At 37.5% G+C, this 23,727-nt stretch overlaps 1 protein-coding gene across 2 annotated transcripts in view; it reads left to right on the top strand.

Moving 5' to 3' along the window:
• ca10a (carbonic anhydrase Xa) overlaps positions 1 to 23,727 on the top strand; it is a 198,961-nt gene that overhangs the window by 156,297 nt on the left and 18,937 nt on the right. For both annotated transcript variants that reach the window (XM_056255503.1, XM_056255502.1), the window contains 2 exons: positions 18,070 to 18,255; positions 23,048 to 23,143. In XM_056255503.1, the coding sequence (XP_056111478.1) occupies positions 18,070 to 18,255; positions 23,048 to 23,143 (282 nt within the window). The remainder of the gene's footprint in view (positions 1 to 18,069; positions 18,256 to 23,047; positions 23,144 to 23,727) is intronic.

Here is a 23,727-nt window from a genome sequence, read left to right on the forward strand (position 1 = left end):
GCAGACTGGTTCGAGCTGATAGAAGGGCAACAGTGACTGAAATAACCACTCGTTACAACCGAGGTATGCAGCAAAGCATTTGTGAAGCCACAACACGCACAACCTTGAGGCGGATGGGCTACAACAGCAGAAGACTCCACCGGGTACCACTCATCTCCACTTACAATAGGAAAAAGAGGCTACAATTTGCAAGAGCTTACCAAAATTGAACAGTTGAAGACTGGAAAAATGTTGCCTGGTCTGATGAGTCTCGATTTCTGTTGAGACATTCAGATGTTAGAGTCAGAATTTGGCGTAAACAGAATGAGAACATAGAACCATCATGCCTTGTTACCACTGTGCAGGCTGGTGGTGGTGGTGTAATGGTGTGGGGGATGTTTTCCTGGCACACTTTAGGCCCCTTAGTGCCAATTGGGCATCGTTTAAATGCCACGGCCTACCTGAGCATTGTTTCTGACCATGTCCATCCCTTTATGGCCACCATGTACCCATCCTCTGATGGCTACTTCCACCATGTCACAAAGCTCTAATCATTTCAAATTGGTTTCTTGAACATGACAATGAGTTCACTGTACTAAAATGGCCTCCACAGTCACCAGATCTCAACCCAATAGAGCATCTTTGGGATGTGGTGGAACGGGAGATTCGCATCATGGATGTGCAGCCGACAAATCTGCGGCAACTGTGTGATGCCATCATGTCAATATGGACCAAACTCCCTGAGGAATGCTTCCAGCACCTTGTTGAATCTATGCCACGAAGAATTGAGGCAGTTCTGAAGGCAAAAGGGGGTCCAACCCGTTACTAGCATGGGGTACCTAATAAAGTGGCCGGTGAGTGTATATGTATATATATTACGGAAGCCCTGAACCGCAAGGTAAAAAAAAAAAAAAAAAAAATCTAGCATTCCGAGATTAAAGTCGAAACATTCCGAGATTAAAGTCGAAACATTCCGAGATAATTAAAGTCGAAACATTCCGAGATGATTAAAGTCGAAACATTCCGAGATGATTAAAGTCGAAACATTCCAAGATTAAAGTCGAAACATTCTGAGATTAAAGTCGAAACATTCCGAGATTAAAGTCGAAACATTCCGAGATTAAAGTCGAAACATTTCGAGAATAAAGTCGAAACATTTCGAGATTAAAGCCGAAACATTTCGAGATTAAAGCCGAAACATTTTTTTAAAGCCGAGATTACATCTTTTTCTTTGGAACAAATACTTGTCCTCCGACAAAAGATCTCAGAAGCATTTGGTCTCTATAATGAGGGTTTAACCAGTGTCAGACACAGAGGCCCAGTTTATGCGGTACGTGACAGCTCTGAGTCTCTGGAGAAGGCCATGCGAAAGGCACTACAGCTGTGTGCATCTGGAAAAGATGGGGGGCCGACAGGAACAGCTGGCTTGTGCTCATGAAACCTCCACAACTGGGAGCCAAAGAAGCCTATACATTTAATACGGCCCTTTGCCAGCTTTCCAAGCTGCCATCAGAGTACCACCGCCACTCAGCTCTTCAGGACACTGTGTTCAGAGACATATGTACAGTTTGATGTTGTAGGCTGATCACATACATGCTATTGATTGCCGTCTGCCATCACATAAGGCCTATGGGCAGCTGGGGTGTGTGACTGTAGCTTAAGCCTTTGTACATTGGCTCCTTTTCCACTTTGTTGAATGCTATTCCTTGACATTCCCGACCTATTTTAAATACCCCGCTCTCCCACAGAGCCTGACTCCCTATTGCTATGCTGGGGAGCGGGTTCAGTCAAGCTTTTCAAAGGTTCAGTCTACCCTTGGCATTTGAGATTGAATAAACTATAGCTTATCCATCTAAAACAGCGGGTCACTATCTCCCAGGAGCATGACACAGAGTGCTAGAAGAGAAGCAGATAGTTAATCTTTCACCTTCTCTGGAAAAGAATGGATGCCCAAAACCTGATGTACCTATACGATAGCTTCCCCCTATGCGCCATGTGTCGTCTATAAGTGTGCTTTCTTCTGGTGGTGGAAGAAACATTGCCAAGGAGAATCATGTCAACAGAATGGAAGAGAAGATTTCCCAGAAGGCTGATAGGATGACATCCCATGACCCACTTTTTTTTTCTTCGAGTAACAATTGTGTAAAGTATGCAAGTAATTCTCAGGATCCTGGTCTCAGCACCCTGATCCAGTTTGCAGTTTAATGATTTCTTTCACAATTTTCGGCTGTGGCTGAGCACATCTTGACTTTAGTGCCGTTATGGTCGATGGATATGGCAGCGGATTGGTTTGCAGATGGGGGGTTGTGGGTGGATTGATTCTTGACTAATTCACAAGACTGTTTTATCAGTTCAGACACCCTTAACCCTGGTGTGGACTCCCACCCAAAGGACTGCATTGATGTTTTATTTCATAAAGAATGAAACTAGAGCGCAAAGTGCATTCTGTAGGCAGTGGAAGGTATGACAAGAAGATTTTTTTCTAAAATAGACAGATTTAGAACATTATTATAGTGCTTGCGAGGAGAGTTTTGTATTGATATTTCTCTTCTATTACAGCAATGTATTGATATTCCTCAAACATAATGACTTGAGATTTGTTCTGAAGTATCTTCTGTACTTAGTTTAGCTCCATTTAAGCTTTGTTTTGTAGATAATTTCAGTCTTGGGTGTTATGTCTTACTAGAATATCGACGTGTTCTTACGATGGACGGACAGTGACAAAATATAGCACCTGCATGAATTACAGTAGCAGTGTGTCACAAAATAATTCACCAAAAGCATACATAACAGCTGTGCTTTTTATATAGTTGTATATTTGTAAGTTTTATACTTTGAAAATCACCCTTTGTTTGCCATTCAAACAGCAATGATTCTATCACAGTTTTTGCATTCCCCTTTTGAAGCAGAAGTACTATTTAGCAAGAGTATTTATTACAGAAATAATATATTATTTACATAAGTCCAAACTGAATGAAATGTTTTCAGAAACTTAACTACATGTTAGTCGAAATTAAAAGAAAATGTATTATAGTTTAAATTTATATTTAATTCAATTACCTGAACTTTAGAGTGCTTTTTTGATCCACTTGAGGACTTTTATGTAATTTCATACTTCTATTGTCTTTTTTAAATAGGGTTAAAATATACGGCCAAATATACTAACGCGCATTTATGGTAAACTATGATTAATAAAATTATACTTTCAAGACTTCAAGTGCACATTCAATTCAGTTAAGCGCACTTCTTTTTCAATAAAGTGCTTACTTTCATTTGTTCTTCTTTCCATTAGTTCTGAAATAAGTCTAAAAGTAAAACTTAAGTTATTTTTTACTGTGGCTCAAATTAAATGACACCTTTGATGAAGATAATGTTTGGTTGTGAAGCACTTCAGAACCAATAATGTTAGTTGTTATTGATGTCCAACTGGAAACATTTCATTTCGATCCGTTCATCATGCAAGTTATTATTTGGCTTCAGAGAACTTAAAATATAGTATGCAATTTTTGGAGCTTTTCTACAACCCATGGCCACTATGAACTATCATGTGTAGAAAAAAAAAATTTAAGAAGTAGCTCAGATCTAGCAATTGGCTAAACCGAAACATGTCACCAAATAAAAGCACTCTTATCAGTTTTATTTTTTCTTTGCTGTTGCTTTATGGCTGCACCAGCTCATTGCAGAACATTGATCAGGATGAGATTCATTATCAGAGTCAGCTATGAAACATTCATCAGTCCAGAGCCAAATTCCAATTCATATGTCACGAACATATATTGACCCAGATTACCCCTGAGCTCAACACCAACATGATTACACCCATAATTCGGCATTATCGATCATCCATCGATCTCAGGTAATGCTACCATTAGCCCCTTTCAATTAGACATTTAGTGATTAATTTCAATAATGAAAGCAGCAGACTGTGCATTGATGTAAAGCATATTGACTGTTCTTGCTCTCTCAGGACAGTGAATCTCAGTGCCCTCCTATTATATTACATTTATTCATTCCAGCTTCTGCTTTATATTATTCACATCGCCTGGGTTTGGAACATTACAAGTGCTGCACATTCTACCCATTAAAAGACGCTTTATCTCAGAGAGATAATGTAGAGGCTTGTGAGTCACACACTCGCAACAAAGAGAAAGACCATGAGTTTATTCTCTTATCTCGCAGGTGCTCCTCATCCAGCCAGCAGCACTGCACTGTGGGTAAAAAAAAAAAAAAAGTCCAACTAAGAATCAGATAATGACTCAAGTAGTTTTGGCATGTGTTGTTTGCTTCATTATTCATGATCTACTGAGACCTGAACTCGTGAACTTTTCTGAGCTCTTTAAAAGTGATAAACCTGAGTGGAAGTTATTTAATATTTATATTGTTTCATACAGAAATATGTAAAATATGACACGACTAAGTATCTAAGATCTGTGCTTAAAGTCGCAGTTTTAAAATCGCAGTTTTATGGGTTTTGTCCATTCTTGTTTGAGGCCGTTTTTACGCTGACAAAACGATCTCTTCAAAATGAAATTTTCAAAATGAATAATTTTGTGAGCATCTTGCGCGCTCACAAAATTATTGTCCAGTAAAATTCTCTCTAGAAATAGAAAGTCCCTTCCCCTAAAACAACTTACTTGACTACCAATAACAAGTAACAAATCATGTTCATGGCTGTGATGTACACTATTGGCTTAAAAGGGCTTTATATATCTAACTTCCTGTTTTAATTGGGAAATATGTCAACACAGGTAGGAAATCTGAATTCACTATGCTGGATCGTTTTGTTGAGCTACCTGCCTTGCCTTGAAAATTAATATTTACATACATTTTAATAACTCTCACCATCAAGCCATAGGATTTATCATCTGGCAGATTAAAGATGTATTTTGATTGTTTTTGCTAGCTTGGAAAATATAGGAAATGCTAGTTGCTCAAAGAGCAATGGGTTTTGTTATGTTCCTCTGCTGAATTCCCTCCAGATCTTCTACTCTCTCCCACTCAAAACAGCCCCCGATACATATTGCTGCCTTAAAAAAAAAAAAAAAAAGACCCTCAGGCCAAGAATGGCAGTTCCTTGAAGAATGAACTCATCTGAACAGCAAGGCAAATAAATAAATCAAATGTAAAAGAAAAAAATGCAGACAAAGTCTACAGGCACTGCAGAAACCATCTTCGCTGTTTCTAATTTCATTGCATGTTACAGTGCCAAATGTGTTTTATGCAGAATACAAATCTTGTGATTTTCTGACTTTTTTTTGGTAACTTGACAGCTGTTGGGATTTTTTCCCCCCATATATATATATTGAATCTCTTCCAAACATCTGTTCTTTTTGGTATTCAGAATGCAGTAAGAGTTTTGACAGAGACTTGTCTGAGAGAGAAACATGGCTGTGAAAAACACACTTTAAATCTATCCACACCTGTCCACATCTCACACTGTGTGTATATTTGGGAAATGACATCTGTTAAAATCTCTATATGAAAGCAGTCAGCGACTGTGCCACTTAGCATTGGTTATTTACCCGTTGACGTCCCCTGAAGTGTTACCTGTACGTTGTTTATTCATGCGATGACAGCGAATTCACAAGGGGAAGTCTGAGTGCTGGTTTACCAGAACAGCAAAAGCTTTAGGCTACATCCTTATCCCATCCCTCGATCCCCTCACAGCCGCACACAATAACTTATAACTGTAAACGTCCCGGAGAAAATGTGTTCCTGCCGTCCCGGCTCACCATGATATGTGGCAAGACATCGGTTTTACAGCTCACCTCTGCTCCTGCATCTTAATGAGTTGGCTTCACTGTCAACGGCAAGGCCAAGATTCTCGTGTCGACTCGTCCGAGTCCTGCGAAGTGCCTCTCTGCTCTTTAATTGAATCTTCCACCCACTCTCCTCCCCCTCTGGCTCTCTTCAGTTGCAAGTGAGCCAAGGGTGTGTTTAAGTGTTAATTTGTCAACGGCGCTTGGGTGGCGTCCGGTTGGCTGTGTTGGCATTGGTGCGACGGGCACACAGCAGGAACAGATGGAGTTCAGATGTGGCTCCTTAATCGTGCACATAAATGCTGCCATTGTCACTGTCTGAGGACAACTCTTCAAATTGCATTTGCCTAATTCTGATTACACATTTACAGTAGCTTTTTGTTAACCTAACTTCTTTCTTTTGGAAATAATACAAATATTTTGTATTTAATGAAATAAAAATATCTAGACCAATTAAAAAAAAGCTAAAATGTAAAAACTTTTTATTTCTAAGTTACATATCTATTTCAGGCTAGTGTAGTTGGTATTTATATATAAACAACATTTGATGCATATATTTCTTTGTTTTAAGACATATATATATATATATATTAAATTGTTGCGTTTGAGAAGTTTTGTGTGTCTAAGGTTAAAGGCAATGGACTCTTGTTAACCGTTTTAATTATTTGGTATAACACTCATTTTCAAACACCAAATTATTTTTTTTTTAATACACATAATCAAATATTCAAATAGTTTCATATGAACTATGTGTTTGTATATAAAAATGTACAAGTATTCATGTTTGGGGAAAACAGGCATAAATGTCCATTACAAAATAATTGTTTATTCCAATTATTATGAATACCGGTACATTTTTAATAATATGAATACATATTTATAAAAATACATTTATTAAATAAATGTATTGTTGCTATTTTATCAAATGTATATTAAGATGGATTTAGGGACAGGAACACCCCTTGCCGTAATAAAACAATTGTAATGTATGCTTTATTGGAGCACCACCATATTCCCTCTCATCTCTTATTGTCAAAATCCAGAAAATACTCTTTGAAGTGAGAGAAGCTTCTCTTTGTCCTATAGGGTTCCATATCCTCAATAAAAATGACCAGACCTTGATCAGTTCACACAACGCCTCCATCTACCTCCCTTGATACTGTATACAAGCCTGCAGTGATTTTCCTGCATAGTTATTAGTTACTTGTACACTTGATTGTTTTCATTGTAACTGCCCTTTTGGGGTTGTAACACCAACTTTGAAGGCTTTCACTTCTCTATTTGAGCCTAATATGGATGTCTAGATCTAGGTTGATATTATAATTAAAATAAATTTGACATTGGAGAGCTTAAGATTTCATCCTCAGGGCGATTCCTTGTGATATGCCACAATATATGGATGCCTAATTGCAATGCCCGCCTCTGCACCACATATCCTTGCCATGAACACAATAATGCATGATAAATGTACTCCGGGTGCAGATGTATACGCAGTGCACAAATGTGCTGTTTGTGAGCATGTGCCTTGTTTTTCTTCCCTGTGTATTTCTATAGCAACTCGTATTGGCATGATAATAGTCAGCAAACCGAACCTTGAATCTGGAACACCTGGCTTTGAGTTATTTATTGAATCAGCATCTTATGATCAGCCACTAGACCTTCATGTCCCTTATTTGTCTGTTTCCCGCTCTCCTCTTCCTCCTCTGAAGGGTCTCATTATTAAACTCTTTGAACCAGCTCTGGAACAAAAGCAGTCATTGCAGAGGCAAAAGCAGAAGGGAAATTTTTGCGTGTGCTTTTTTTTACCCACTTTGATAATGTGAAATAGTGAACAAAAGCAGCTTACTGAAAATTTACAGAAATCAGCTGGTTGAATGAAAATTGCTGATGTTATCGGATTTTCAGGTGATATTCTCAATTCATTCAGTTAACGGACACTCTGAGATAAAGTGAATTCAGACTGCAGACTAAGCAACGATTGTAATTAATTGTACAGTACAATCATAAACTGACAAAGTGCGCGTCCGGTGTGCGATACCTCGAGTTTGTCATAGACGCGGTGCGGCGCTTCTCGTCCGGTGTGCGACCCTTATTATTGGCAGCATAAAAAAAATGTGACGATGTGACAGCCATGGGCTGAACAATACAAGTTACCGGTAATATCCATCAAGCCTATGAACTTGTTGCTCGAAACACATCAACAAGAATGAATGAAAGGCTACCCCGTAAAACAACTGCAATCCTGTGATACAAAATGACCCTATTCATCACTATCATCATCACCGCGATCCTCAGAAGAATTCAGACACCCAGCCCCTCTGGACTGAACAAAAATTGCTTTCTAGTGGGACCGAAACTAGTAGCAGAAAACAGTAACTATAGCTGGCAGTCAGCATACGAGCAAACTAATGGTGAATTAATACAAAACAGCATAAAAGAGAACAATCGAGTGAATAAATGGGCGAGCAGATACGGTTGACTTGAAATGCTAGGGACAAGTAAGGGAACTTGTTTAAAAGGGGGATAGATGTGTCTGGTAAATCAGTGCAGCTAGCAGATCCTTTTAAGGCACATTTAATTGTGCTAGCTGGATTATTTCGGAACAATTTTTGCGACATGCGATGGGGTTGCATGCTGGGTCTTCTGTGTAATCCATCGTTTAGCAGCGTGTTGGCAATTAAAACTAGGAGAAGTGGCATTACTGACCATTTTGAGAAACTTGATAAATTCTAAATTTAAACGAGTCTCAGAGGTCAATTTGCATTAATGTGTAGGGATGCATGGGCGAAAACTGTAAACTCCTTTTAGCTCGTGCAGATTTGAAGGCAGGGATCTCTGCGATGGAAATAATTGAGGCAGGACATCGGAAAGACCTGGCATTTCTGTCTGGATGTGTGTGGAAGTGTGTAATACACACGTACGCACATTCAGCAGACAGCAATGCAGATATCTTTCACTGTCTCATTCCGCTCTCTAGTTTCCTATATGACGTCAATTCAGTATACAGTGAACATAAATTTGGAGACTATTAAGGGCCATTAAACACTGGGACAATGAGAATTGCAATTGGGCTGTTGCACATTAAAACATAGCTGGTATTTGTTTTCATTTTAGCTTCAAAAGTACAGCACCGTTATGCAATATGTGCTTGTCCTACATTTTTTTACATGCATAGCTTTCATTCTTTTAATAAACTGTAGGACATGCATAAATGAACTTTTTTTTTTTTTATCTTGTTATAACACCTGATGTAATCATGCACACTAGTGGCAACACAATAAAATCAGACAGAAAAAAGACATTTACACTTGCACTCTTATTATTTGAAAGTCTTCAGAAATCATGATGACATCTCTGGCAAGATATTTATTTATTTTTAATTTTATGACATTTTGGGATCAGTGCACTGGAATGATTTTGCCAATGGGACAGTCCTAAAAATGGACAAGTTCACTATTAAACTAGAGAGTAGACTGAGACAGGCCCCTTATTTTCGCAAATATTCATGATAGTTGTTTTTTAGCTGGCTCAGTGTAACTTTTATTGCCTTAATCTGTGCTCCTTTTTTTTTTTTAAAGGCTTCAAAAGTGTGGTGTCACTAAACAGCATCTTCACTGATTTGACTAAAAGGTTCTGTTGAGATTAATTTGACAATGCACTTATTTTTCTTTTTCAAATATGTAATATTTTTCCTCTTTTTATCAGCATAGCGTCTTTCACCTTAATGAAGGGAAAAGAATCTTGTCATTTAATAAATGCATTATGGTTTTAGCCTGATTTTCTTCACAGGGTGCCAGAAACAGCATTACAATTTGCTCATTACAACTGAAACCACAAGAGCTGCTGGGAGTTTACAACAATCCAGTGCAGGGAGTGACCTTGTGAGGAAGGACCCGATTGCAGTACTAAATTTAGATCCAACACAAGATAATACTAAGATACACAATCAGATAAGAATTCAAAGCAAGACTAATGGCACCAAAACTCTCAGAACACATTGTGAAGCTATGCTAGACGAGAGAACCCTGAGAGGGTAGAAATACACAAAGAGCGAATGATTAAACAAGTGATCAGTGAACGTTACACATGACATTGGCGTATCTTGCGGTAGGAAGGCAACAAGACTTGTCTGAATTCAGTGCTTGTTATCTGGTCTGTTTTGAATGTAATGTGTGCTGCCTGTGATATCCCACAATCCTGTGCATGCTTGATTGGTGGAATCAATTAAAACAGTGTCTGAAGAAAGGAGAAAATGTATATAGAAATGTCAACAGAAAAAAATCCACTTATGACTCCACTTCTGGAGTGCAGCATTGTAGCCACTAAATGTCCACTTGGTAATTAACACTCACTTGAAATTGTTCTAGATCATTAGACATGATGTTATCGTGTAAAGCTGGTCTAGAAGCTGTCTGGTTAGGCATTGACTGACTGGGCAGAAAGGTAGCTGGCTTAGGTTTTGGACACAGCCCTGGGCTAAAAACAAGAAGTTCAAAATAAAGGGCCGACATAAAAAGAGAGAAAACAAACTCTAGAATGTTACTCTCTCACTTATTGACAGTATGTGTGTTGTTTTAACCTTTATAGAATTGAGACATCCAATTCATTTTATTGAATTTTGTTTTGGCTGAATCAAAATGCAGGTCTGTCAAAATGTGTGTTCATTTCATCATTCAGAATCGTTAGTGTAAAATAGTTAGCTACTTTAGAATTATTAACTTGTGTAGCTAACTTTCAGTGTAACTTTGTTACTGTAGTGACTGTTTGAAATTGAGTAGGTTGTGGTTAGCTTGTTTTTTTGGTTCACACCGTGATTCATGGCCTTCAAGAGGTTTGTTGGATTTTGAGTTCATCCAATGATTGGATCAAGGATTTCATTTGTGACTATGGGCGTTTATTTCTGGCATAATACTGGCATTAGAAAATATGAAAATAAAAATAATAATTCATTAGATAATTCATTATTATTCCAAAAATGTTATGGTATACCTCTATTACCTTTTATAAGTATTAAACAATCAAATTAAAATGGTTCAAATATTTTGTTAAAATTCACGGTTTATTAAAAAGTAGATGATTATTAATAAACACAGAATTTTACCAGACTTATAAAGTCATTAAAATATAGCTAAAATATCTTCCCTTTAATGCTGTAATTTCTACAGTGTTGCTGAAAGACAATTTTCTCCTGAGTGAACTGAGTGGTGTATAATGTTCAATGAGGATCACTTATACTGACCAAACAGTACAGTACATTGGAGACCGTGAAATAAATTGGTTTACATCCTTTTCATCCTGATATCAGCCTTTCAAATCCTTACAGAATCTCATAATGCCAATCCCCTTGACAGAGCATGTGCTTTTCTAATTTCTTTATTTCATTGCTGTCTCACTGGCACATTATAATAGTGTTCATGATTTTAATTTCAAAGCATGCAATCATGATTACCTGACCAGAGAGTATTAGCAGCATCTAAAAACTGGCCTTTTGGCTTTAAGCTATTGGAAACGATGTTTCATAGATTCAACCCATGCTTACGTGATCTTTACATAAGCATCCTGGAATAGTTAATTATTGCTGCAGAGCAGTCCAGAAGGAAGGAAAGCTTTAGAGCTGTTATGTCATTTGATATTTGCATACAGTACACACGCGCATAGACTGGTAAGATTTTGAAAGAAGTTTCTCGTGCTCAGCAAGACTGCATTTATTTGATTAAAAACACTAATAAATGTAAAATGAAAATATTACACAGAGGTACTGTTTTCTATGTTGATACATTTTGAAATATAATTAATTCCTGTGTTGGTACTTCTACGGTTGTCAGGTATAATGCCACTGAAGTTTAATTCAAAATGCTGTGGTGTTTTGCAGTTGTTGTCAGAGCAATGTGATGTGTCATTCCTAGAATTGTCGGATCAACAAATTAAAGTGCAGCAGAGCATTTACTAGCATGATTTTGAATACATTAATACAAATTATGAGGTGAAACAGCTCAATGCATTTGGGAAAATTAAAATGCCGAGATGAAACAATACACAGACTACTGTTTATGAGAATCGCAGTGCATGAAGTCAAGAAAGTCGAGTACGTGTTCCATGTGAGGATCTTTATACCCTCCGGTAACATCTGTACTGGACTTGCTATGGGAGCTGTGTAGTGTTTTTCCATCTGATATTTCCAATCATTTGGGTAGTACATTGCAAGAAGTAAATAAACCCCCACATATATATCTCGCAAATATAACGTCCATATTCATAGCGTTACAAAGATGGTCAGCATAGACTGGCCATCAATAATGGACAAATGTTCCATTTTGGGGGAACAAAAATAGTAGCAGAAACATCTCAGTTCGCCATGTACGACAGGCAGGGATTTTTTTCAGTGAAGCTGCACAATGAGTTTTTTTTTTTTTTTAGTTCTTCTCCCTTTGCCATCTCTAGCTCATGAATAATCATTGAGAAATGACCTCTTCAGGGTTTTTCAAATGTCTTGCCCTTTTCTCAGACGAGTACAGCACCCAGAGGTAACTGTGCAGATTCTTTGAGTGCGGCTATACTGTCTTTACTCACCTTTTTCTCAAGTATGGTCTTTGCTCCTCCCATTCCCACTCTTTTTTTCCCCAGTTCCCCCCCCCCCCTTCCCCACACTCTCTCTATCTCTCTCTCTTCCTTCCTCACCTCTTCTTTCTACCCTACACAAATCATTGATTTTTCAGAGGTTCTATAAAATATTTACGATGTGTGGGCAGGCCTCTTTCTTTGGGAATTTGGCGAGGGAAAATTATTTTGAAGGCAAAGTCGTGTGAGGAAAAAGAGACGGACAGAAAGAAAGAAAGAAAGAGGAAGAGAGAGGCAAAAAGGAAAAGGGAAGAGCCATGTAAGCCTTTCTAGCATTGTGTTTGGAATTGCAATGGCTCACTTTGGAACAACTCCTGAATATAAAAAAAAAGAAGCAGATACGCTGATAAAGATTACGATCCGTGGTTGTTGTATCTCCATGCTCTCTTCTTAAGGCCTCAGATCTAATCGATTCCAAGAAGATTCTCACTCTCTTCGGCTCTGAGGACACACTTCTTTTGTTTTCTTTCTTCCCTCTGTCACACCAGCTTCTTTCCTTCCACTTGAGTTTTTACATGTTACAGTATCATCGAGAATATAATTTAATTACAGACCACTATCTGTTTTTCAGTAAAACGATTCGATGTAGAGGTGTTTCTTCAGCTATAGGCACTGTTGGCCCTGTAGACTTTTCTCTTAAAACACACTTATGCTTTCATTAGCATTCTGGAGTGGAAATGATGTGATGGAAATTACATTTTAAATGTCTTTGTAGGATAAAATGGAAGACTCATTTGTCTTATACACTACAATTTTTAAAGCTGCTGTCCGTAACTTTTTTGGGTTAAAAATTATCCAAAATAATAATAATTAAAAAAAACATAACCAGCCAGTGTTCAAAAATATCTGCTTGCTTTTGCCCGATTCAAAACGGTTAGCTTGTAATAATGATTTTAATTCCAGTGGTACTGGTGGATTTCCGCGGGAAATTCGAGCATGTCTTTGCGTCATTACGTCATTACGTCACATCTGTACACATAAAGAAGGCGTCCCGGCTAGTCGGCTATATTGCGTGAGGATGTTGGAGGTGGACATTTTTAGCCTTTTCTCACAGCATTAAATAATTAAACTTATGGCGGATCCAGAAAGGTTCAAACGACAATCACCAGTGACAACTGGACATTCACCACTTGTAAAACCCCAAATAATTCGGACTTCGGAGTGGGTAACGTTAGAGAAAAAAGAGACTGCAACTGGCCCACGCGAAAACAAGGATACACATTGGTTCAAAACGGACGCAGAGACGGCTTTTTTTCTTTTAGGACAGGTAAGACATTTCAATAGTTCAATCGTGTAACAGTAGCACACTTGTTCGCTTAATTCACACAGTTACGGAGTTTCCTGTCTTTATTCGTTTAGCTATTATGGTAAATATTTTGTGCTAGCTATGAGAGGGAGCAATTCACCTCTACTCCAAGCAAACCAAACCGGCCTCCTCCGAAATTATATATAGTTTTAAATATGCATCGGATTACAGATACGTGTTTTTTTTTCTTTTCTTTTTTCTCAAAGAAAACCAGTAAAGAAACATTAATTTATTGGTATGACAATTAGAAATTAGACTGCACAGAAATAGAAACTGAACTACAGGGTAATCATAATACACATTAAATGTAGTCACAATGCTGATGTTGATAATTTGAGAACAAAGTATAATTTGAAAGGTTTGACGCGATCGTTATATTTAATCAGCACGATTTACTGCAAGGCTTTCCCCCCTTAGTTGATGTGGATGTTACTTACTTGTTCAGATGACATTTTCCGATGAAAATTCGTATGTTGTCATGGTCATACTGTAGGCCTACTTCCAAAAGTAGAATGTGTGATTCTGAATGCCAGTTTCCACATCGGCGCGGTGACTGACAGACTCGCAGTCTCAAAACATTGTGTTCATCCGCGCTGTTTCATGCCGATGTGCAACTCACGCAAAGTTAATAATTCTGCGAATAACTGCAATTACAGATTTCAAACAGAGATGGCGACAAAGAGGAAAAATGCCGGACTGCAGCTTTAAAGCTTGCATTTTATATCTTAAATGCACAATTAAATAATATTTTCACTTTGTCACTACAGGTTAATTGTAAATGACACACAATAAAATATTAGTATGATTTAGCTTCATAAAAGGGTAAACAAACTTTTGTGGGAAAGATTTATGGGCAAAATTGTTGGTCATCATTAATCGCGCCACCGGCCTCGCGCCGCTCTCTCACGGTCCTCTGCCTCGTCCAAGGAAGTTTCTCAGTGATACACTACTCAGTTTGAGATTATTATTATTACATTATGAGATGTTGCAACTGTAATTCCTCACCATCAGTTTTAACAAGTGCATGTCCATCAACAAACCGATTATTTTACTTGTACTTTAGGGATGCACCGATATGAACATTTTGGCCGATACCGATAACCGATAATTCTTTACATTTGAAAGCCGATAACCGATATATTGGCCGATAAATCTAAATTGAAATGTTTATATACTTTGATAGCCTGTATAACAAAAGGCTCACCATTAAAAGCCTGGTCTCAAACACTTTTAACATAAATCAAACCTATACAATACAGTATAGCCTAGTTTGAACCAGTGTAAGATTCCTTATCTTTTAAAATTTATTTTACACTCATATGGACAACTTTCTTTATTCAAAAATGGTACTTTATATTAAGGTTTAATTTTGTTAGCATTAGTTAGCATGACCCAACAATTTTATAAAACATTTTTAAGAAAGTTGTATCTGTTAACATTAGTCAGTGCACTGTGAACTAACATGAACGCACATATTTTATTAACTAACAATAACAAAGGCTATTGCTCTCTGTTAGTTAATGCATTAACAAATGAGACCTCATTGTAAAGTGTTATCAAAAAATCTATTGCCTAACAAAAAATAAAATACATAAATAATGCAAACAAGTCATTGGATAACATTGGGCTGCATATAAAGAAACCAAATGCATGTCCCATGGATCAATAAAATGGAATCGCCTCTGCACGGACAATAAGAAAAAAATATTTTAATCAAACCATATCGTTGATAAAAATAATACGAGAACAACATAATGTTAGTTATTAATTATAACGCAATGTTTTTAAAAAAAATTAAACATTTTTAATATTACATTGATAGTAAACATCTTTAATAGCTTAGTTACTGTTTCAAAATGACATTGCTGTGTGAGCTGCGCACGCTGAAGCTGAAGAGAAGGTTGATTGCTAGAAGGTTATTCAACTCAACGGTTGCTGAAGAATGCAAACCCAAAGAATTTACAAATGTATTACAATAGTGAAAACAATTATAATTGCATGACAATCCCAATCATAGCTTTTAATGTTTTGCATTGTTGTTTAATCTGCGCGCGCTGAAGCTAAAGAGAACGAGCACCGGCAAAAACTGAAGAACTTTTCTAGCAGGTTGTTTAAATCCACGAACGAAACGCATCATATGTGAGATTAATCAGATATTTATATTACATCAACTTTATATTACGACTTATCTGCGCAAAATGACGTGAATGCATAATCGAACTTGTGCTGGTCATAATGTGTAGGCTAATCCCTGTTCTGGACGCGCTATTCTCACAACAACGCGCTGAAACAGCAACTAAACAGAGAATTCACAACGTTTTATTACAATAGTGTTGTCATTATAATGGCATGTATATGACAGTCCCAATTATAGTTATAAATGTGCATTGCTGTTTGAGCTGCGCAACGCTAAAATGGTCAAAGATGATCACAGCAAAGATGATCACCGGTACAATGAAGCGCTACTGCATCATTCATTAACTCAACCAAACGCATCCTATATTAGATTAATCAGATATAAATACACAAAATAAACATATTACAACTTACAATGGCGCAGAATGCTGCGAATGCTCAAGAGAACTTGACTGTGCTTGTCATGAAGGCTAAACTCCATAGACGCGCTCTTTCCGCCACAAAGCACTCTTCGCGCTGAAACACTGGCGAACAACAATTCACAACATTCTTTTGCGTGTTTTTATTATAATGTTATGAAGCCTATGTGACAGATTTGTGCTGCACATGTTGCACTGAACTGTATCTTCCTTTTCGAAGTGAATCCAATCATTCAGGTCCATCATGGCGAACAGCGCGCATCTCTCAACTGAAGTAAATAATCTATCTATCGGCTTTGATATGATGTTAACGATAAGATCAAAAAAGATCATTTATCGGCCGATATCGATATGTGGTCGATATATCGTGCATCCCTATTGTACTTATTTATTTACAGAGTATTTTTCTAATATATTGCGGTGAACACGTGGAAACTGTATCAATAACAGTGCATGTATGCAATGTATACATTAGCCGAGCTCTAGCGTGAATGACTGATGTAACAAACGTTGGTAAAACAAATCTTGCTCCATGCTTAATCTTTCCTCAAAGTAGTGAGAACGACAGACAATCTGCACTAATAGACACAGTTTTAGGTAATAGTGGCCCACAACTGAGTAGAAGAATTTCAGTAAGACAGTGAAAACGTGAGTTAGCCAGTTAGCAGGAGACCTAAGTTACACAATATCAAACTCAAAACTAAGTATTTGAACACCATCTTTCAAGAACAAGCGGTTTGCGAATCCTCCATTGAACTCCGAGATTTGAGAAGCAGTCGTCTAATAAGTATTATCGTAAAATAAAGGGAACACAGCAAAAGTTTAGGATTATACTGCTGTGATATCATGGTAAAGATTCATTTTAACCACTAATTCTTCACATGCTCGTCCTTGGGCAGTGAAAAAAAATACTGTCTTTACCGTCACATTGTAGAGCACAGCGTCTTCTCGACATGATGCTGTCCAGTATCAACAGGAATCAGCTGCCGGTTTGAGGTTCAAGTTTTCCCTGGTGTCTGCGTGCGCAATAAGTGGGCGGGCAATGTGCTAATGTTTCATCTGTGACGTCACGACGAAACGGCTTATGACTCATTTGAAAAACTCAGTCGACTCTTACTTTTGAAAGACAATAACTTTATATACGGTGCACTTTCAGATTTAAAACTTTGCAGGATTTTTTCATTCACTTAGAGCTATGTTACACACTACATGGAAGGTCATTTTCAAAAATCCATAATAGAGGCACTTTGAAAATGAATGTCTGGGTCTAGGACAAGGGTATATACAGTCAAAAATCAAAAATAGTGTAAAAATATATAAAAAGTTTAAGACATTTTAATGTTCCCTTCTTATAACAAATAGTTGAAATCTGTTAGTTTTAATAAAAAATCAACACCTGGGATATGTATCAGAAATCTTAGTAAAGTGTCCTCATGGGTATTCTGGGCTCTAGCCACTCCTAAAATTTGATTAGCAAACTCAGGTTCTCCCTAAATTTATCCCATCTCCCAAATCAGAGGCTGGGCCTTCAGACCTAAACCAGATACAGTCTTTTTGGTTTAATTAGAGTGGAAAGCATGTTGTTATTATTTTTTCTAAAGCCAACAAATAGCAGTTAATGTGCAGCTGGTTGCCATCTGGCTTTAACTTAGCACCCTTTCTAGCTCATTTAGCACATAACCTTTTCTAAGACAAGCACATTATAAATCAGAGAAGCCACCCTTGAATAAGTCTGTGCCCCACACGACACGTAGCCTCAGTAAAAAATCTGGACATGACATTGGTCTTTTCTTTTCATTTATTTGATAAGTAGTTCTCGGTTTAATTCTTTGGAATCTGTTTTTTTCTAAAGGTGGGAGGGACGATGTACAACACTGGTCGCCATGTATCTCTCCGATTGGACAAAGAGCACCTGGTGAACATCTCGGGTGGACCAATGACGTACAGCCATCGTCTGGAGGAGATCAGGTTGCACTTTGGCAGTGAGGATGGACAGGGCTCTGAGCATCTCCTCAACGGCCAGGCTTTCTCTGGGGAGGTGAGCTTCTGAATTCTGTGTGTCTTACGTCATGAGTGGGATACAGATCATCTGTAAAGCGCCAGTAGCTGCTAGTATTTGGCAGTCTATTGATCTTTTAAGGTCACAATCTAAGAGCAACGTGTAAAGACAGAAGGCCTCATAGGTCAACAGCGGGTGTACGCTGAAAGCAAAAGTCTATGGCGTAGGTTTTTATGCATCGACAAATAGTTAAGAGTGCCTCGGAGCACGCATTTCATGAAATGTTTAACATGGTTTGCATCAGATTATGATACAGTAATGTTTGCACCCTGCTGAACAATATATCTTAACATACTAAAAAACATCAATATTTTTGGCAGAAATAGTCCTAACTGTATTGCTGATGACTTACTGTTCTCATTCTCCAATAACTAGTCTCCCATTAACAGAGCCATAACAACGGAAAAAAGCATCTCAATTACGCGTGCTGTGTACATTTAACATGCACTGCACTGCGGCCTCCATCATTTGATAAAGTCACCCGTCAGTGAAGTCCTGACATTTCCCTTTGAGGGTAATAAGACCAACGATTTGTGTGGCAACAAACTAAGAGTGAGCTTGACAGGCAAATCCTCAGTAATTAATGATTATAATTTCAAAGTACAGCCCAATTGGGCCTTAAGATAGCCTGGGAAAACCCAGACAACTTCCGGCAAATTTAGATTTGCTCTGAAAGTTAGTCTGGCAAAGAGCTCATTCAAGCCCATTTCCAATCCGTCGAAATCGGAACCAATCAGAAACGTTGGGGCGGGCTTTACACGATGACGACAGCGCTGGGATTTTGAAGCAGATTTTGTAGCCTACATTACAAAGATGGATGCCGCCGTCGAACATCACTCGTTCGAATCAGCTATCGCGTCTGTTTTAAGCGATTTGAACGTTTCCTTTTTGTTAAAAACTGAGCAAAGAACAACACTCGGAGATGTTTCTCCACCGCTCTGCATACGTCATCTCCTTCATCGCTCTGATTGGTTTTAGGTCTATCCGCGACATCCGTTGGTGACATCCGCCCCTCTGGAAATGATTTGTCTATGACGCTTTGCCAGACCATAACTCAGTTACAACTGAGAATGGTCTGGTTTTAACCAGGCTAGCTTTAAGACACTGCAGTAGACAAATTATTACGATGAAAACTTAAGTAAAGTTTTATTATGAATAATATTAGTTATTTTTATGTGGGGTTGGGTTTTTCCCATGAAACACAGTTATTATTCAAAAATATTAATTCTGTTTGTAATAGCAAGTGAAAACATGTTGGATCTGAGGTTTTTCTTAAATAGGCCTTTTGAAAATAAAACGAATACATTTTTCCTCAATATTGTTTTAATCGCATAAAGCCAAATGCCATTTTATTGGTTATGAATAAAGTAAACCGATTTGTCAATAACATGCATCATCCTTGAAAATCTAGATTTTTTGTCTTGTAAGTGGCGCTAGCAGTTGTACACGACAAAGCCACAGAAATCTCGTGAACAAGCTTGGCTCGCTTGCGTATACCATGTAGGCCTAGTACAGAAGACTGGGGAGCGTTTCAGGGCTGCCTACAAATTTGAAACAAATATTAAAGCATAAACACACATTGTTTTACCCATGAACCAAAAATTCGAAAAACCTCTTAAGTCTCGTTTTTCCGTTTCTTAAACAAAACGAAAAAAAAAAAAACTGTTTCTCATTTCTCTTTATTTCTTTTCATGTAGAAAATCAAATTACCAGAAGGTACACGGACCCTGTTTGTTGCCACAATTCAAATTGAAATGAAATTTAACAAGCATTCTCAATGTGCAGCTTGGTTTGTAGTTGTTGTGTACAAAAATTCTCAAGAAAATGACATGTTTATGAAAGAGCCTTCGGGAACACTCTTCTTCATGCTTAGGAATAGCTCTGTTTAAAAAAAAAAAACCTGTCTGACATTGTAAATTAAACCAAATGAGCCCGTGCCTGTTCTTGAAAAGAGAATGGAGAGGAAGAATCTTAAAATGACAAACACCTTCCCAAGCAGTGACTGTTTTGCATTCAAATGCAGCCAAGATTTTAAGCTTTATTTGGATGTCTGTCTCTGTAACATTCAACACGTCTGCCTTCCTCTTCTCTCATTTGTTCTATAGTAATAAAAGATTATGTTTGACTGATGCTCACAGCAGCTACAAGGAAGTTGCTTCTCTGCAGATGCATTGCAACACCTTTGAGTTAATACATGCCTCATTCTCCCAGATCCAATATGGCCAGTCTTACTCACAAGCTGAAAATGAAACACCAGTGATGAAATGAGTGTTAAAATATTCAAGGTGTTGCTCAGAAACTTCACTTAAAAAAAAAACCTGCATAGGTTGTTTCCCTCCATTCTTTATTTCCCCTTGGAAAAAACAAAACAACTTGTTTTGTACTGCATTTTAGAGACACTTACTAGCATGCAAACAACTGGAAAGCTTTCCACAAAGATTTAATGTTTGTCTGTTTCCATTTCACATGCTTCAGTGACTCTCAATAAACCATGTAATCATTCTGGGGGAATTCATGTGTTCAGCATTTTAGCCATCATTTAGATATATTAAATCGATAGTTCACCCAAAAATTTTTATTTTGTCATCATTTACTCACTCTCATGTTGTTCCAAACCGTTTCATTTTCTGTGGAAGACAAACGTGGATATTTTGAAAAATGCCTCAGTGTTTTTGCGTCGATACAAAAAATAAAGCCAATGAAGTCCGATATGGTTTTGGACCCCACTTACTTTCAGGTTAGTAAATTATGAGAAAATTTCAATTTTGGGGTGAACTTCCCAAATACATCACAATTGCATAAAATAACATTATGCAGTAATACATTTTATTACCACATAGTATTGTATTGAGCTAATAAACAAACACCATATTTGGTGATTTGCAGAATTGTCTAATAGCCCAGACTTCTGTTTTAGATCCCCCTCTCACCCTTTCATTAATTTCTAATTATCAATGGTAGCAAAATAACAAATTACCATCACTGTTCAGTGCTTAGATGCCACCGTATATTTGCTCATTAAAATCGCATTTTCATATGTCCTAAATATAGCAAAGGGCCATCTAAATAGTGCCGCATAAAATTGGAAACCATCAAACTTCCACCAAAACTAATTTCACTGTATTGCATAACGGCCCTCTCTGTCCCTCCCATCCTATTAAAATCCATGCTAAAACACTACATTGCTACCGGTAAAGTTAGCTGAGCTCCAGTCTGTCAGGTTTCACCAGCTACATGCTCCTTTCACAGGACATCTTAATGTACTTAAATAAGGATTGTTCTCCGTACTGCCAGGCTTTCCGTTTTTTATTTGCTTTGAGAGCATCCACTATTGGATGGCGGTTCTAGACGACTGCTTTTCATTTGCCCTGTTAGCGCTGTCCACCCCTCTTTTTGCTATCGACTTGCTGTCTTCATATTTCGCCCATGGTAGGCCTAAGCTAGCTATCAGACAATAAAGAGCTTGTCAGGGGGCCCACCAGAGGCATAAGCTGTCTCCCATCGAAGCAGACACACCTCTCCTCTCTCGCTCTGACAGATCCGTCTGTGTGCAAAGACGCACTGAACATTTCCTGCTAATGTTCGACACCTCTCCACCATCTGCAGATTTCACAGAACCAACGGATGCAGTGAGATGAGCACCTCAGCTTTTCACACATATAATGGGACTTCTTAGAAAGGCTATAATGTCATCTGACTGTGTATAAAAGTTTGGCGTTCAATCGCTTCAGACTAGCCTTTAAACTCTTTAAACAGACTAGCCTTTAAACTAGCCCCCCCCCCCCCCCCCCAACCACCTCCAAAAAAATCGAATCAAATTAACATTCATTCTGTAATCGTGTTCCTCCACACTTGATTACGTTTATAGACGATCTGTCACTCCCTGGCTCCCCCTTTTGCATATTTCATAATTACTATCTGCCACAGTTTTTAATTTATTTCTTTAAAAAACACACAGCAGGCTAAACAGGTAAAGAATTGATCACTTTTCTGATGTACGAAGCTGTTCCCAGAAACGGTCCTCAAATTGTTTACAGTGTTCTGTAGTTAAATAAGACCTTGGAGGGGACCATTTTTTCCATTTAGAAAAAGTTATTTTACAATCATTGTTCTCTGCTCAAGGTAATCTCTACATTTGTTGGCTCTGCTACCTTTCTGTGGTGTTCACGGAGAAGAAATTGTGTCCTCTTCACCAATCTAAACTCCCTAAGTTTTAAAGCTCTTTCACAGGGACAGTGTGCGTTCAAGCGATTCACCGGTGGAAGATTAGCCGTGCTTCACAATGAATTCAAATTTAAATTGTTCAAACATAGACCGAAGCAGCTGTTTACCTGTGATTGTGATTCAGAGCAATCTGTAATGTCAAAAACTTTTGGACTCTCAGCTCATTCAAACTGTCACATATTTATTTGAGGTGAAAATAGGTTGTACGATTAAATCAGCACTATGAAAACTAGATTTTCAGTAATTACCATCCAAAGTATTATCAATCAGTAATTATTCCTAATAATGCCTTCTAATTTCATAAAACCCAAGAGAAAGTTGGACTAAAGACCTGCATAGCTGACACTGACTGTTGACATGGACACAATTGTTTTATTTATTAAATTTTTTTGTGGGGGAAAAATAGCAAAAAAACAGTACTTTCCTTTTGCCATGTATTAATGCTGACACTCTTTTGTCCTTCATAGTGAGCAAATAGAGAAGCATTTCTTTCAATGAACAATCAAAACCTTATAATTGCCCATTTTGTCTTCTTTTAATTATACAGGTGCAGCTTATACATTACAACCATGAACTGTACACAAACTACACAGAAGCTGCTAAGAGTCCGAATGGCTTGGTGATAGTGTCTATATTTATGAAGGTGAGTAATGATCATACATTTAACACTCAAATTAAAGCACAGAATTGAAGTATTTTAAACTTAAATATTTTCATTGCATAATCTCAGCTGATCTCCATACTATCCACCGCACAACAGTTGGAACACACAGACCGACATGTTTGGTTCAGTACTTTTTTTATTTATTACAGCAAATATAAATAAATCCAAATCACTATATTTGCACAATTATATACACAATTTATTCTGTTTTAAGGATGCTTATAATAATAATAATATATACAATTGTTTAAAAAAAATTCTTTTTGATTTTTTTTACGTTTTTGAAAGAGGTCTCCCACAGACTGCATTTATTTAATCAAAGATATGGTAAAACAGTATATTGTGAAATATTACTACAATTTATAATAACTGCTTTTTATTGTAATATATTTGAAAAAGTCATTTATTCATGTGATCAAAGCTGAATTTTCAGCATCATTACTCCAGTCTTCAGTGTCACATATGATCCTTCAGAAATCATTATAATATTCTGATTTAGTGCTCAAGAAACATTTTTTCATCTTAAAAAATTGTCAGAACATTTGTGCTGCTTAATATTTTTG

The sequence above is a fragment of the Rhinichthys klamathensis genome, unplaced genomic scaffold (assembly GCF_029890125.1).
Source record: "Rhinichthys klamathensis goyatoka isolate OS25496 unplaced genomic scaffold, OSU_Roscu_1.1 h1tg000121l_1, whole genome shotgun sequence".
NCBI lineage: Eukaryota > Metazoa > Chordata > Actinopteri > Cypriniformes > Leuciscidae > Rhinichthys > Rhinichthys klamathensis.